This window comes from Zonotrichia leucophrys, unplaced genomic scaffold (assembly GCF_028769735.1).
Source record: "Zonotrichia leucophrys gambelii isolate GWCS_2022_RI unplaced genomic scaffold, RI_Zleu_2.0 Scaffold_613_29687, whole genome shotgun sequence".
Lineage (NCBI taxonomy): Eukaryota > Metazoa > Chordata > Aves > Passeriformes > Passerellidae > Zonotrichia > Zonotrichia leucophrys.
The window spans coordinates 1-12,435 of NW_026992818.1; the positions used below are offsets into that span (position 1 = coordinate 1).

General features: G+C 51.7%; 1 protein-coding gene across 1 annotated transcript; it reads left to right on the forward strand.

Moving 5' to 3' along the window:
• The first annotated feature begins 1,618 nt into the window (after positions 1-1,618).
• On the forward strand, positions 1,619-12,059 carry LOC135441878 (DNA repair protein XRCC1-like). The gene is made up of 14 exons (XM_064701434.1): positions 1,619-1,755; positions 1,868-1,960; positions 2,224-2,322; positions 2,545-2,724; positions 2,834-2,908; positions 3,943-4,042; positions 4,123-4,199; positions 4,885-5,462; positions 7,625-7,741; positions 9,502-9,693; positions 9,818-9,900; positions 10,910-11,000; positions 11,683-11,758; positions 11,850-12,059. The coding sequence occupies exons 1-14, from the start codon at positions 1,705-1,707 to the stop codon at positions 11,967-11,969; spliced, it is 1,932 nt and encodes a 643-aa protein (XP_064557504.1). The 5' UTR covers positions 1,619-1,704; the 3' UTR covers positions 11,970-12,059.
• The last annotated feature ends 376 nt before the right edge of the window (positions 12,060-12,435 follow it).

Genomic DNA, 12,435 nt, shown 5'->3' on the forward strand with positions numbered 1-12,435 from the left:
TGGGAGGGGACTGGGAGGGACTGGGAAAGGGTTAAAGGGGGATTTGGGGTTACTGGTTTGTACTGGGAGGGCACTGGGAGGGACTGGGATATACTGGGATATACTGGGAGGGGATTGGGGGGCACTGGTTTATACTGGGAGGGACTGGGATATACTGGGAGGGGACTGGGGGGCACTGGTTTATACTGGGAGGGCACTGGGAGGGACTGGGATAAACTGGGAGGGACTGGGAAAGGGTTAAAGGGGGATTTGGGGTTACTGGTTTGTACTGGGAGGGGATTGGGGGGCACTGGTTTATACTGGGAGGGCACTGGGAGGGACTGGGATATACTGGGAGGGGATTGGGGGGCACTGGTTTATACTGGGAGGGACTGGGATATACTGGGAGGGGATTGGGGGGCACTGGTTTATACTGGGAGGGCACTGGGAGGGACTGGGATATACTGGGAGGGACTGGGAAAGGGTTAAAGTGGGATTCGGGGTTACTGGTTTGTACTGGGAGGGGATTGGGGGGCACTGGGGTATACTGGGAGGGCACTGGGAGGGACTGGGATATACTGGGAGGGCACTGGGAGGGACTGGGAGAAACTGGGAGGGACTGGGAAAGGGTTAAAGTGGGATTCGGGTTACTGGTTTATACTGGGAGGAGAGCCTGGGGACACTGGGTTATACTGGGAGGGCACTGGGAGGGACTGGGAGGGGATTGGGGGGCACTGGTTTATACTGGGAGGGACTGGGATGGACTGGGAGGGGATTGGGGGGCACTGGTTTATACTGGGAGGGACTGGGATGAACTGGGATAAACTGGGAGGGACTGGGAGGTGATTGGGGCAGACTGGGATAAACTGGGAAAGGGTTAAAGTGGGATTCAGGGTTACTGGTTTATACTGGGAGGGACTGGGAAAGGGTTAAAGGGGGGTTTGGGGTTACTGGTTTGTACTGGGAGGGGATTTGGGGGCACTGGTTTATACTGGGAAGGACTGGGAGGGGGTTTGGGGTCACTGGTTTATACTGGGAGGGACTGGGATAAACTGGAAAGGACTGGGAGGGGTTTGGGGGGGCCTGGGAGGGACTGGGAAAGGGTAAAAGGGAGATTTGGGGTTACTGGTTTGTACTGGGAGGGGGTTTGGGGGCACTGGTTTATACTGGGAGGGAACTGGGAGGGCATTTCTTAACCCATACTGGTCCAGACTGGTCCAAACTGGTCCGTACTGGTTTCTGCAGGTTCCATTACGCCGCTCGCATCTGGGACGGGGTGAAGAAATCCTCAGCCCTGGCCGAGTACGGCCGCTTACTGGGCTGAACTGGGAGCACTGGGAAGCTCCCCCCGCGCCAATAAACCGCCAAAACCGCCTCGTCTCGCTCTTAATTAACGCCACATCTTAATTAGTTAATTACCTAAAGCTTTATTAGGTGTAATTACCCTCACGGAGGTTTAATTATCGTCGTTCCACCCCTTTCCCCTCACGGCTTCCCGCGCTTGGAAAAGGGCGGGAAACCCCCTCACGTGACCATAGATGCGGGAGGACTAGCGGGGTAGAGCGGCTCCGCGCGCATGCGCAGAAGCGCCGGGAGGACTGCGGAGAAGCCATAGAGTTGGGGGTGTGTTGGACAGAGCGTCTCCTCCATGAAGGAGCTCGGAGGCGGCTTCCGGTGGAGCTCTGAGGGGGCTTCCGGTGGCGCCGTGAGGGGAGGGAGGCGGCGATGGCGGAGATTCCGTTCACGCGGGTGGTGTCGGTGACCAGCGCGGATCCGGTGGGTTCAGAGAGGTTCGGTGGGAGCGGGAGGAGGTCCCGGTACCGGGAGGAGGTTCCGGTCCCGGTCCCGCGGGTTTGGGGTCGTTGTTGAGGCTCCGGTGCGTCCGCAGCGTCACCCGGCGGAGAATCTGCTGAGGCCCGACGATGGCGGGAAATGGAGAGGAGCGACGGCGGGGGAGAAACAGCTGAGTGTGGTGCTGGAGGTGGGACTGGGATAAACTGGGAGGGACTGGGAAAGGGCAATAGTGGGATTTGGAGTTACTGGTTTATACTGGGAGGGACTGGGATAGACTGGGAGGGGACTGAGGGGCACTGGGGTAAACTGGGATGGACTGGGAGGGAATTGGAGAGGATTGGGAGGGGATTGAGGGAACTGGGAGGGACTGGGAAAGGGTTAAGGGGGGATTTGGGGTTACTGGTTTATACTGGGAGTTACTGGGAATTTACTGGTTTGAACTGGTCGCAGCTGGGCGACACCAGGCCCATCCATTCCCTGCACATCGGCAACGACGGCGCCGCCTTCGTGGAGGTGCTGCTGGGCTGCTCTGCCGGGGGAGAGTTCCAGGTGAGACCTGGGGGGCACCTGGGCACACCTGGGGGTGGGAAAATGGGGCAAAACTGCGAAAATTTGGGGGAAATCGGTGAAAATTTGGAGGAAAACGGTAAAAATTTGGGGGAAAATGGTGAAAATTTGGGAGTTTGGGGACACCTGGGCACAGCTGAGCCTCACCTGTCCATATCTCACCCTTATCTCACCTTTATCTCACCCTTATCTCACCTGTCCCAGGTGCTCCTCCCCAGCTCAGCTCTGATGTCACCCAGCGAGAGCCGGGCGGGGGCGGGGCCAGGCCGGGTGCGGCTCTTTGGGCCTCAGTCATTGGTCAAACGCCCGGCCACGCCCACCGCGGCCACGCCCACGGCCAGGTACGACCGACTGCAGGTGGTGCTGAGCCAGCCCTACTGCCAGGTGAGCGCACCTGGGGGCGGGGTCAGGGGTCACCTGAGGGGGTCAGGGGTCACCTGGGGGCGGGGTCAGGTCTCACCTTTCCGGTCTCACCTGTTGGCCCCGCCCCCAGAGCCGCCCCTATGGCCTGGCGTTCATCAGAGCCTTCGCTGCCCCTGAGGAGGGTGAGGAACCGCCCCCGGCACCGGTGAGTGACCAATGAGTGACCACTGAGTGACCACTGACCAATCACTGACCAATCAGTGACCACTGAGTGACCACTGACCACTGAGTGACCACTGACCAATCAGTGACCACTGAGTGACCACTGACCAATCACTGACCACTGAGTGACCTCTGACCAATCACTGGCCACTGACCTCTCACTGACCACTGAGTGACCACTGACCAATCACTGACCACTGAGTGACCTCTGACCAATCACTCACCACTGACCAATCACTGACCACTGAGTGACCACTGACCAATCACTGACCACTGAGTGACCACTGACCAGTGAGTGACCCCTAAGTGACCAGTGACCAGTAAGTGACCAACGAGTGACCACTGACCACTGAGTGTCCAGTGAGTGACCAATAAGTGACCACTGGCCAACGAGTGACCAATAAGTGACCAATGGCTGCTGAGTGACCAATGACCAATGAGTGACCACCGTGTGAGTGACCACTGAATGAGCAATCACTGACCGCTGAGTGACCACTGACCCCTGAGTGACCAATGGGTGGCCAATGAGTGACCACTGACTGTTGAGTGACCAAGTGACCGGTGACTTATGGGTGACCACTGAGTGACCAGCGAGTAACCCATGGCCGATGAGTGACCACTGAGTGGTTATTGACCACTGAGTGACCAGAATGACCAATGACCACTGAGTGACCAATGAGTACTGAGTGACCGTTAACCAGTGAGTGACCACTGACCACTAAGTGACCAACAACTGACCATTGACCATTGAGTGAGCAATGAGTGACCACTGAGTGGTTATTGACCACTGAGTGACCAGAATGACCAATGACCAGTGACCGAGTGACCACTGAGTGACCACTGAGTGACCAATGAGTACTGAGTGACCGTTAACCAGTGAGTGACCACTGACCAGTGAGTGACCCCTGAATGACCAGTGACCAGTAAGTGACCAACAAATGACCACTGACCACTGAGTGACCAATGAGTGACCACTGTGTGAGTGACCCCATGCTGACCCCTGACCTTTGACCCCAGGTTCGCCGCCTGGGCGCGTTCACGCTGCGCGAGGAGGGGGAGGGGAGCCCCCGCCGCCCCCCCGGGGCGCTGTTCTACCAACGCCCCTCCCCCACCGCAGGTGAGGCCACGCCCCCTTTAGCCCCTCCCTTGCCCATTGAAGCCCCTCCCATCCCCAGTTAAGCTCCTCCCCCTTCACAGGCCCCGCCCAGCCCCCGCCTGGGCCCAGCTACGCTGCAGCCGCTCTGCAGGAGACGGAGAGGGATGGAAATGGACAGGTAAGGGAACCCCAAAATACATCTGGGGAACCCCAAAATCACCCCAAAATACACCTGGGACACCCCAAATACACCTGGGGAACCCCAAACACACCTGGGGAACCCCAAAATCACCCCAAAATCACCCCAAAATACACCTGGGGGAGCCCAAAATCATCCCAAAATACACCTGGGACACCCCAAAATACACCTGGGGGACCCCAAAATACACCTGGGGGACCCCAAAATACACCTGGGACACCCCAAACCCACCTGGGGCACCCCAAAATCATCCCAAAATACACCTGGGACACACCTGGTGCACCTGGGGAACCCCAAATACACCTGGGGAACCCAAAATCACCCCAAAATTCACCTGGGACACCCCAAATACACCTGGGAGACCCCAAACTCCCCCAAAATTCAACCTGGGGACCCCAAAATCCCACCTGGGACCCCCCAAAATCCATCTGGAACCTCCCAAAATTCCACCTGGGGACCCCCAAACCCCCCAAACTCCATCTGGGACCCCAAAACTCCCCAAAATCCCTCCTGGGACCCCCCAAAATCCATCTGGAACCTCCCAAATTTCACCTGAACCCCCCAAATCTCACCTGAACCCCCCCAAATCTCACCTGAACCCCCCAAAAATTCCCTTTCTAACCCCCCCTTTTTTTTTTTTTTTTTTTATTTTTTCTCCCCACAGCCCCCCAAGCGCCGCCTCCCCTCCCCCACCACCACCACCAACGGGACCCCCCAAAAAAAGCCCAAAATACCCCAAAAATCCCCCCAAAAAAACCCTCCAAAAAAATCAGAAACCTCCACAAAAAATCCGGAAAACCCCAAAAAAAATTCAGGAACCTCCCAAAAAAATTCGGGACCCCCTCAGAAAAATTCCGAAAACCCCCAGAAAAATTCAGGAACGCTCCAAAAATATTTGGAAAACCCCAAAAAAAATTCGGGAGCCCAACAAAAAAACGTGGAAAATTCCCAAAAAAATTCAGAAAATTCACAAAAAAATTCGGAAAATTCCCAAAAAAATTCAGAAAATTCACAAAAAAATTCAGAAAATTCCCAAAAAAATTCAGAAAATTCCCAAAAAAATTCGGGAAATTCCCAAAAAAATTCGGGGGTCCCCAATGTGGGCGGGGGTCCCATTTTGGGGGGGGTGGTGCTGGCGCTGAGCGGTTTCCAGAACCCTCTACGGGGTCACCTGAGGTCAGCGGCCACGGCCATGGGGGCGGAGTATCGGCCGGACTGGACACCTGAGTGCACCCACCTGGTGTAGGTGACCATTTATGGCATGGCCACGCCCACTTTGGGCTGGCCACGCCCACTTTGGGGTGTTATTTCCATATATGGTGTGGCCGTGGCCATTTTGGGGCAGTTCTGTCCATATATGGTGTGGCCGTGGCCATTTTGGGGCACTTATGCCCATATATGGTAAGGAAACGCCCATTTTGGGGTGGCCACGCCCATTTTGGGGGTGTTATTTCCATATATGGTGTGGCTGTGCCCATTTTGGGGCAGTTCTGTCCATATATGGTAAGGAAACGCCCATTTTGGGGTAGCCACGCCCATTTTGGGGTGGCCACGCCCATTCTGGGGGTGTTATTTCCATATATGGTGTGGCTGTGCCCATTTTGGGGCAGTTCTGTCCATATATGGTAAGGAAACGCCCATTTTGGGGTGGCCACGCCCACTTTGGGGGTGTTATTTCCATATATGGTGTGGCTGTGTCCATTTTGGGGGTGTTATTTCCATATATGGTAGGGGAAACGCCCATTTTGGGGTGGCCACGCCCATTTTGGGGGTGTTATTTCCATATATGGTGTGGCTGTGCCCATTTTGGGGAATTATGTCCATATATGGTAAGGAAACGCCCATTTTGGGATGGCCACGCCCATTTTGGGGTGGCCACGCCCATTTTGGGTGGGGTGTTATTTCCATATATGGTGTGGCCGTGCCCATTTTGGGGCAGTTATGCCATATATGGTAAGGAAACGCCCATTTTGGGATGGCCACGCCCATTTGGGGGGTGTTATTTCCATATATGGTGTGGCGTGCCTTTGGGCAGTTTGTCCTATATATGTAAGGAAACGCCATTTGGGTGGCCACGCCCATTTTATGGTGTGGCCACGCCCATTCTTGGGGGTGTTATTTCCATATATGTGTGGCCGTGGCCATTTTGGGGCAGGTATGTCCATATATGGTAAGGAAACGCCCATTTTGGTGCACGCCCATTTTGGGGCGGTTATTTCCATGTATGGGATGGCCACGCCCATTTTTGACCCCTTATGTCCATTTATTGTGTGGCCACGCCCATTTTTGGACAGTTTTTCATTATGGATGGCCCGCCATTTTTGGACATTTAGTTCATTTATGGACAGGCACGTTCAATTTTGGGTGGCCACACCCATTTGAGGTGGCCACGCCCACTTGTGGACTGTTATGTTAATTTACGGTGTGGCCACGCCCATTTCTGGTATGGCCACACCCATTTTTTTGACAGGTATGTCTATTTAAGGGACAACCACACCCCTTTTTGGGTGGCCACGCCCATTTTTGGGCATCATATCCATTTTATGTAGGGGCCAACCATTTACGTTATGACAGCCATTTTAATGGGACCACGCCATTTGAGTGACCACGCCATTTGGGTATCTAATTAATTTTTATGGCCACGCCCATCTTTTATAATAACCCGCCCTTTTAATTCGCCACGCCCTTTTGCATGCAGCCACGCCACTTTTGCCTGTTATTCCATTTGAGCTATCCACACCCAGTTTTTTTGTAACCACGCCCATTTTCGTTAGCACGCCCTTTTAATTCACCACGCACCTTTTGGATGCACCACGCCCACTTTTGCCAGTTATTTCTTTTGAGCTATCCAACATTTTTTGTAACCACGCCCAATTTCGTTAGCACCCTTTCAATGCAGCCACGCCCCTTTTGGATGCAACCACGCCCACTTTTTGCCAGTTATTTCCATTTTTGAGCTATCCACACCCAGGTTTTTGTAACCACGCCCATTTTTTGCTAGCCACGCCCCTTTTCAATGCAGCCACGCCCCCTTTGGATGCAACCACGCCCACTTTTTGCCTGTTATTTCCATTTTTGAGCTATCAACACCCAGTTTTTTTGTAACCACGCCCATTTTTTGCTAGCCACGCCCCTTTTAAATGCAGCCACGCCCCTTTTGGATGCAACCACGCCCACTTTTTGCCTGTTATTTCCATTTTTGAGCTATCCACACCCAGTTTTTTTGTAACCACGCCCAATTTTCGTTAGCCACGCCCCTTTTGGATGCAACCACGCCCACTTTTTGCCTGTTATTTCCATTTTTGAGCTATCCACACCCACTTTTTTTGTAACCACGCCCAATTTTCGTTAGCCACGCCCCTTTTGGCTGCAACCACGCCCATTTTTGCTCTCACCTGTCCCAGGTGCGCCTTCCCCAGGACCCCGAAGGCGGCGCGGGCGCGGCAGCAGGGCGGGGTCGTGGTGGGGGCCAGGTGGATCTGGGAGTGCCAGAAACGGGGCCGGAGGCTGAGCTGCGGGCCGTGAGTAAAAATGGGGCAAAAAACCGGAAAAACGGTGAAAAACCGGGTGAAATTCGGGGAAAAAATGGGGATTTTTGGGTGGAAAATTGGGTGAAATTTGGGTAAAATTTGGGTTAAAAATGGGGATTTTTGGGGGGAAAATTGGGTGAATTTTGGGTAAGAATTTGGGTGGAAATGGAGTAAAAATTGGCTGAAATTTGGGTGAAAATAGGAATTTTGGGTGGAAAATTGGGTAAAAATTGGATGGAAAAGGGTGGAAAAATGGGAAAGTTGGGTGAAAATTGGTTTAGAAGAAATTAATTGGGGTAAAACGTGGGTAAATTGGATGAAAATTTAGGTGAAATTTGGTTGGAATATTGGTGAAATTTGGGCAAAAGTTGGGGAAAAGGTGAAAAATGGGGGAAAATTGGGTGAAATTTGGATTAAAAATAGATGAAATTGGGGTGAAAATTGGGTTAAAATTGGGTTAATATTTGGTGAAAATTTGGGTGAAATTTGGATGTAAATTTGGGTGAAATTTGGGTAAGAATTTGGTGAAAATGGAGTAAAAATTGGCTGAAATTTGGGTGAAAAATGAGGATTTTTGGGTGAAAATTGGGTGAATTTTGGGTAAGAATTTGGGTGAAAATGGAGTAAAAATTGGCTGAAATTTGGGTGAAAAATGAGGATTTTTGGGGGGAAAATTGGGTGAAGATTGGGTAAAAATTGGGTGGAAAAGGGGTGAAAAATGGGGGAAAATTGGATGAAATTTGGATTAAAAATAGATGAAATTGGGGTAAAACTTGGGTGAAAATTGGGTGAAAATTTGGGTAAATGTTTGGTGAAAATTTGGGCAAAATTTGGGTGTAAATTGGGTGAAATTTGGGTAAGAATTTGGGTGAAAATGGAGTGAAAATTGGCCGAAATTTGGGTGAAAAATGAGGATTTTTGGGGGGAAAATTGGGTGAATTTTGGGTAAGAATTGGGTGAAAATGGAGTGAAAATTGGCTGAAATTTGGGTGAAAAATGAGGATTTTCGGGTGGAAAATTGGGTAAAAATTGGGTGGAAAAGGGGTGGAAAATAGGGGAAAATTGGATGAAATTTGGTTAAATAGATGAATTGGGGAAAACTTGGGGAAAATTGGTAAAAATTGGGTGAAATTTGGGTAAAATTTGGGGAAATTTGGGTGAAAATTGGGTGAAATTTGGGTGAAATTTGGGTTGAAAAAATGGGAAATTTTGGTGAAAAATGGTGAATTTTTGGAAAATTGGTGAAAATTGGTGTAAAATTGGGTGGAAAAGGGGTGAAAAATGGGGGAAAATTGGGTGGAAATTGGGTAAAAATTGGGTGGAAAAGGAATGAAAAATGGGGGAAAATTGGGTGAAATTTGGATTAAAAATAGATGAAATTGGGGTAAAACTTGGGTGAAAATTTGGGTGAAATTTGGGTGTAAATTGGGTGAAATTTAGGGGAAAATTGCCTAAACATTTGGGTGAAAAATGAGTGGAAATTTGGGTGAAATTTGTTGAAAATTGAGCAAAATTTGGGTGAATATTTGGGCAAAATTTGAGTAAAAATTAGGTGGAAATTGGATTAAATCTGGGTGAAATTTGAATGAAAAATGGGTGAAAATTTGGTGAAAATTGGGTGAAAAATGAGAATTTTGGAGTCTTTTAACCACACCTGAACAAGCCACGCCCCTTTGACCACACCCACCTGGGAGGGGTTTTACAAGCCACACCCATAAATGGGCGTGACTAAACCTTGGCTCCACCCCCAGGTACCTCCTGGATGGCTCCGCCTCCTCCGGCAGCGAGGGGGAGGAGCCTGAGGAGGCCCCGCCCCCTCCACGCCCCTCCCCTAAGGGGAAAAAAGGGGCGGGGCCTCCTCAGATGGACAAACCCGAGACTCCTCCCCCTGTGGCGCCGGCCACGCCCCCTGAGTCAGGTGACAGCGAGGACCAATCAGAGGAGTGAGTTTGGAAATACAGGGGTGGGGTCAAACAGGGTGGGCGTGGTCAGGCATCAAGTGGGCGTGGCCCCACATCAAGTGGGCGTGTCCAGCTCAAAGTGGGCGTGTCCTTTCCCCCCTTTCAGCACCGACCCTTTTGGCGGCACCACCGAGGAGAACAGCGAGGATGAGGAGGAGGGGGAGGGGCTGCCCATCCCCCCCCTGCCCGGTGCGTGCCCCGCCCCCAACCCTGCCACACCCCCTTTTAGCCCCTCCCACTTGTCTTTAGCCCCTCCCCCAAGGCTCTGATCCGGTCCCTTTTCTGATATTTCCAAATGGGTTTTGCTCCTCCCCCTTTTTTAAGCCCCGCCCCCTTTTCTGACCCTCCCACTCGCCTTTAGCCCCACCCCCAGGATCTGACCACGCCCCCTTTCTGGCACAACCCCTCCACTTTTCTGGCCACGCCCACTTTTCCCATCCCTCTCCCTTTAGCTCTGCCCCTTTTTTAGCCCCGCCCCCTTTTCTGACCCTCCCACTCTCCTTTAGCCCCGCCCCCAGAGTCTGACCACGCCCCTCTTTCTGACCCAACCCCTCCACTTTTCTGGCCACGCCCACTTTTCCCATCCCTCCCCCTTTAGCTCTGCCCCTTTTAAGCCCCGCCCCCTTTTCTGACCCTCCCACTCTCCTTTAGCCCCGCCCCCAGGGTCTGACCACGCCCCCCTTTCTGACCCAACCCCTCCACTTTTCTGACCACGCCCACTTTTCCCATCCCTCCCCCTTTAGCTCTGCCCCTTTTTTAGCCCCGCCCCCTTTTCTGACCCTCCCACTCGCCTTTAGCCCCGCCCCTAGTGTCTGACCACGCCCCCCTTTCTGACCCCGCCCCTCAGCTTCTCTGACCACGCCCCTCTTTCTGACCCCACCCTCAGCTTCTCTGACCACGCCCCTTTCTCTGACCACGCCCACTTTTCCCATCCCTCCCCCTTTAGCTCTGCCCCTCTTTTAGCCCCGCCCCCTTTTCTGACCCTCCCACTCGCCTTTAGCCCCGCCCCCAGGGTCTGACCACGCCCCCCTTTCTAACCCCACCCCTCCACTTTTCTGACCACGCCCCTTTCTCTGACCACACCCACTTTTCCCATCCCTCTCCCTTTACCTCTCCTCCCTTTTTAGCCCCGCCCCTCCCCTTTAGCCCCACCCCCCTGGCTCTGACCACGCCCCCTTTTCTATGCCCCTCCCCTCAGATTTTTTTGAGGACAAAAAGTTCTTTTTGCACGGAGAATTCCCGGAGGGGGAGGGGCGGCGGCTGCGGCGCCTCGTGGTGGCCTTTGGGGGGTGAGTGGGTTATACTGGTTTGTACTGGTTTGTACTGGTTTGTACTGGTTTGTACTGGTTTGTACTGGGAATGGACTGGGAATGGACTGGGAGGGACTGGGAAAGGGTTAAAGGGGTTTTGGGGTTACTGGTTTATACTGGGATGGGATTTGGGGTTACTGGTTTATACTGGGATGGAGTTTGGGGTCACTGGTTTGTACTGGGAGGGGATTTGGGGTTACTGGTTTATACTGGGATGGGGTTTGGGGGTTACTGGTTTGTACTGGGATGGGATTTAAGGTTACTGGTTTGTACTGGGATGATATTTGGGGTTACTGGTTTATACTGGGATGGGATTTGGGGTTACTGGTTTATACTGGGATGGGATTTGGGGTTACTGGTTTATACTGGGATGGACTGGGAAGGGATTGAGGGGGACTGGGATGGAACTGGGAGCTCAAACTGGTCCATACTGGTTTATACTGGTCCATACTGGTCTATACTGGTTTATACTGGTCCATACTGGTTTATACTGGTTTATACTGGTTTATACTGGTCCATACTGGTCCATACTGGTCCATACTGGTCCATACTGGTTTATACTGGTCCATACTGGTTTATACTGGTCCATACTGGTCCATACTGGTTTATACTGGTCCATACTGGTCCATACTGGTTTATACTGGTTTATACTGGTTCGCAGCTCCCTCGCTCCCTACATGGACGAATCCGTGACCCACGTGGTGACGTCACAGGACTGGGACCCCGCCTTCGAGGAGGTGTGGCCTGATTAGGAAAAGGGGAGGGGCGTGTCCGGGTGTGGCCCCGCCCCCTTTTTAACCCCAAGCTCCGCCCCCTTCCTCCCCTCAGGCGCTGGAGCTCCGCCCCTCGCTGCTGTTCGTGCGTCCCCATTGGCTGCTGCTCTGCGGGGAGCGGCAGCGGCCAATCCCGGCCCAGCCCTACCTGGTGACGTCATCGGCGCGGCAGTGATGATGTCATCGGTGTGGACACGCCCCCCCTCCTTCCTAAGCCACGCCCCCTTTTTGTTTAGGTTTAATAAAGCAGATTTGGGTAGAAATGAATGAGTTAATTAAGGATTAATTAATGAGGTTGTTAGTTGAGGGTGGGCGGGGCTTTTAAAAGGTGGGCGGGGCCTTCTTAAATCGGCGTTGGCTCTTTAATAGACTTTAAAAAATAAATAAATATATTTAAGTATATGTAACAAATATTACTAAATTTAGCTAAATTTATTTTATCAATATAAATATATTTAAAGTTATTTATATTTATTTAATGTATAAATTATTAAATATAAAAATCATGTTAAAACATGTACTTTTAATTATATTAATATAAATAGAGGAAATATGTAAAAGCACTTTAAATCATAATAAATTAATCTAAAGTGAAGATATTTAAACTTATATAAGTATAAAATAACAATAATAAAAATATG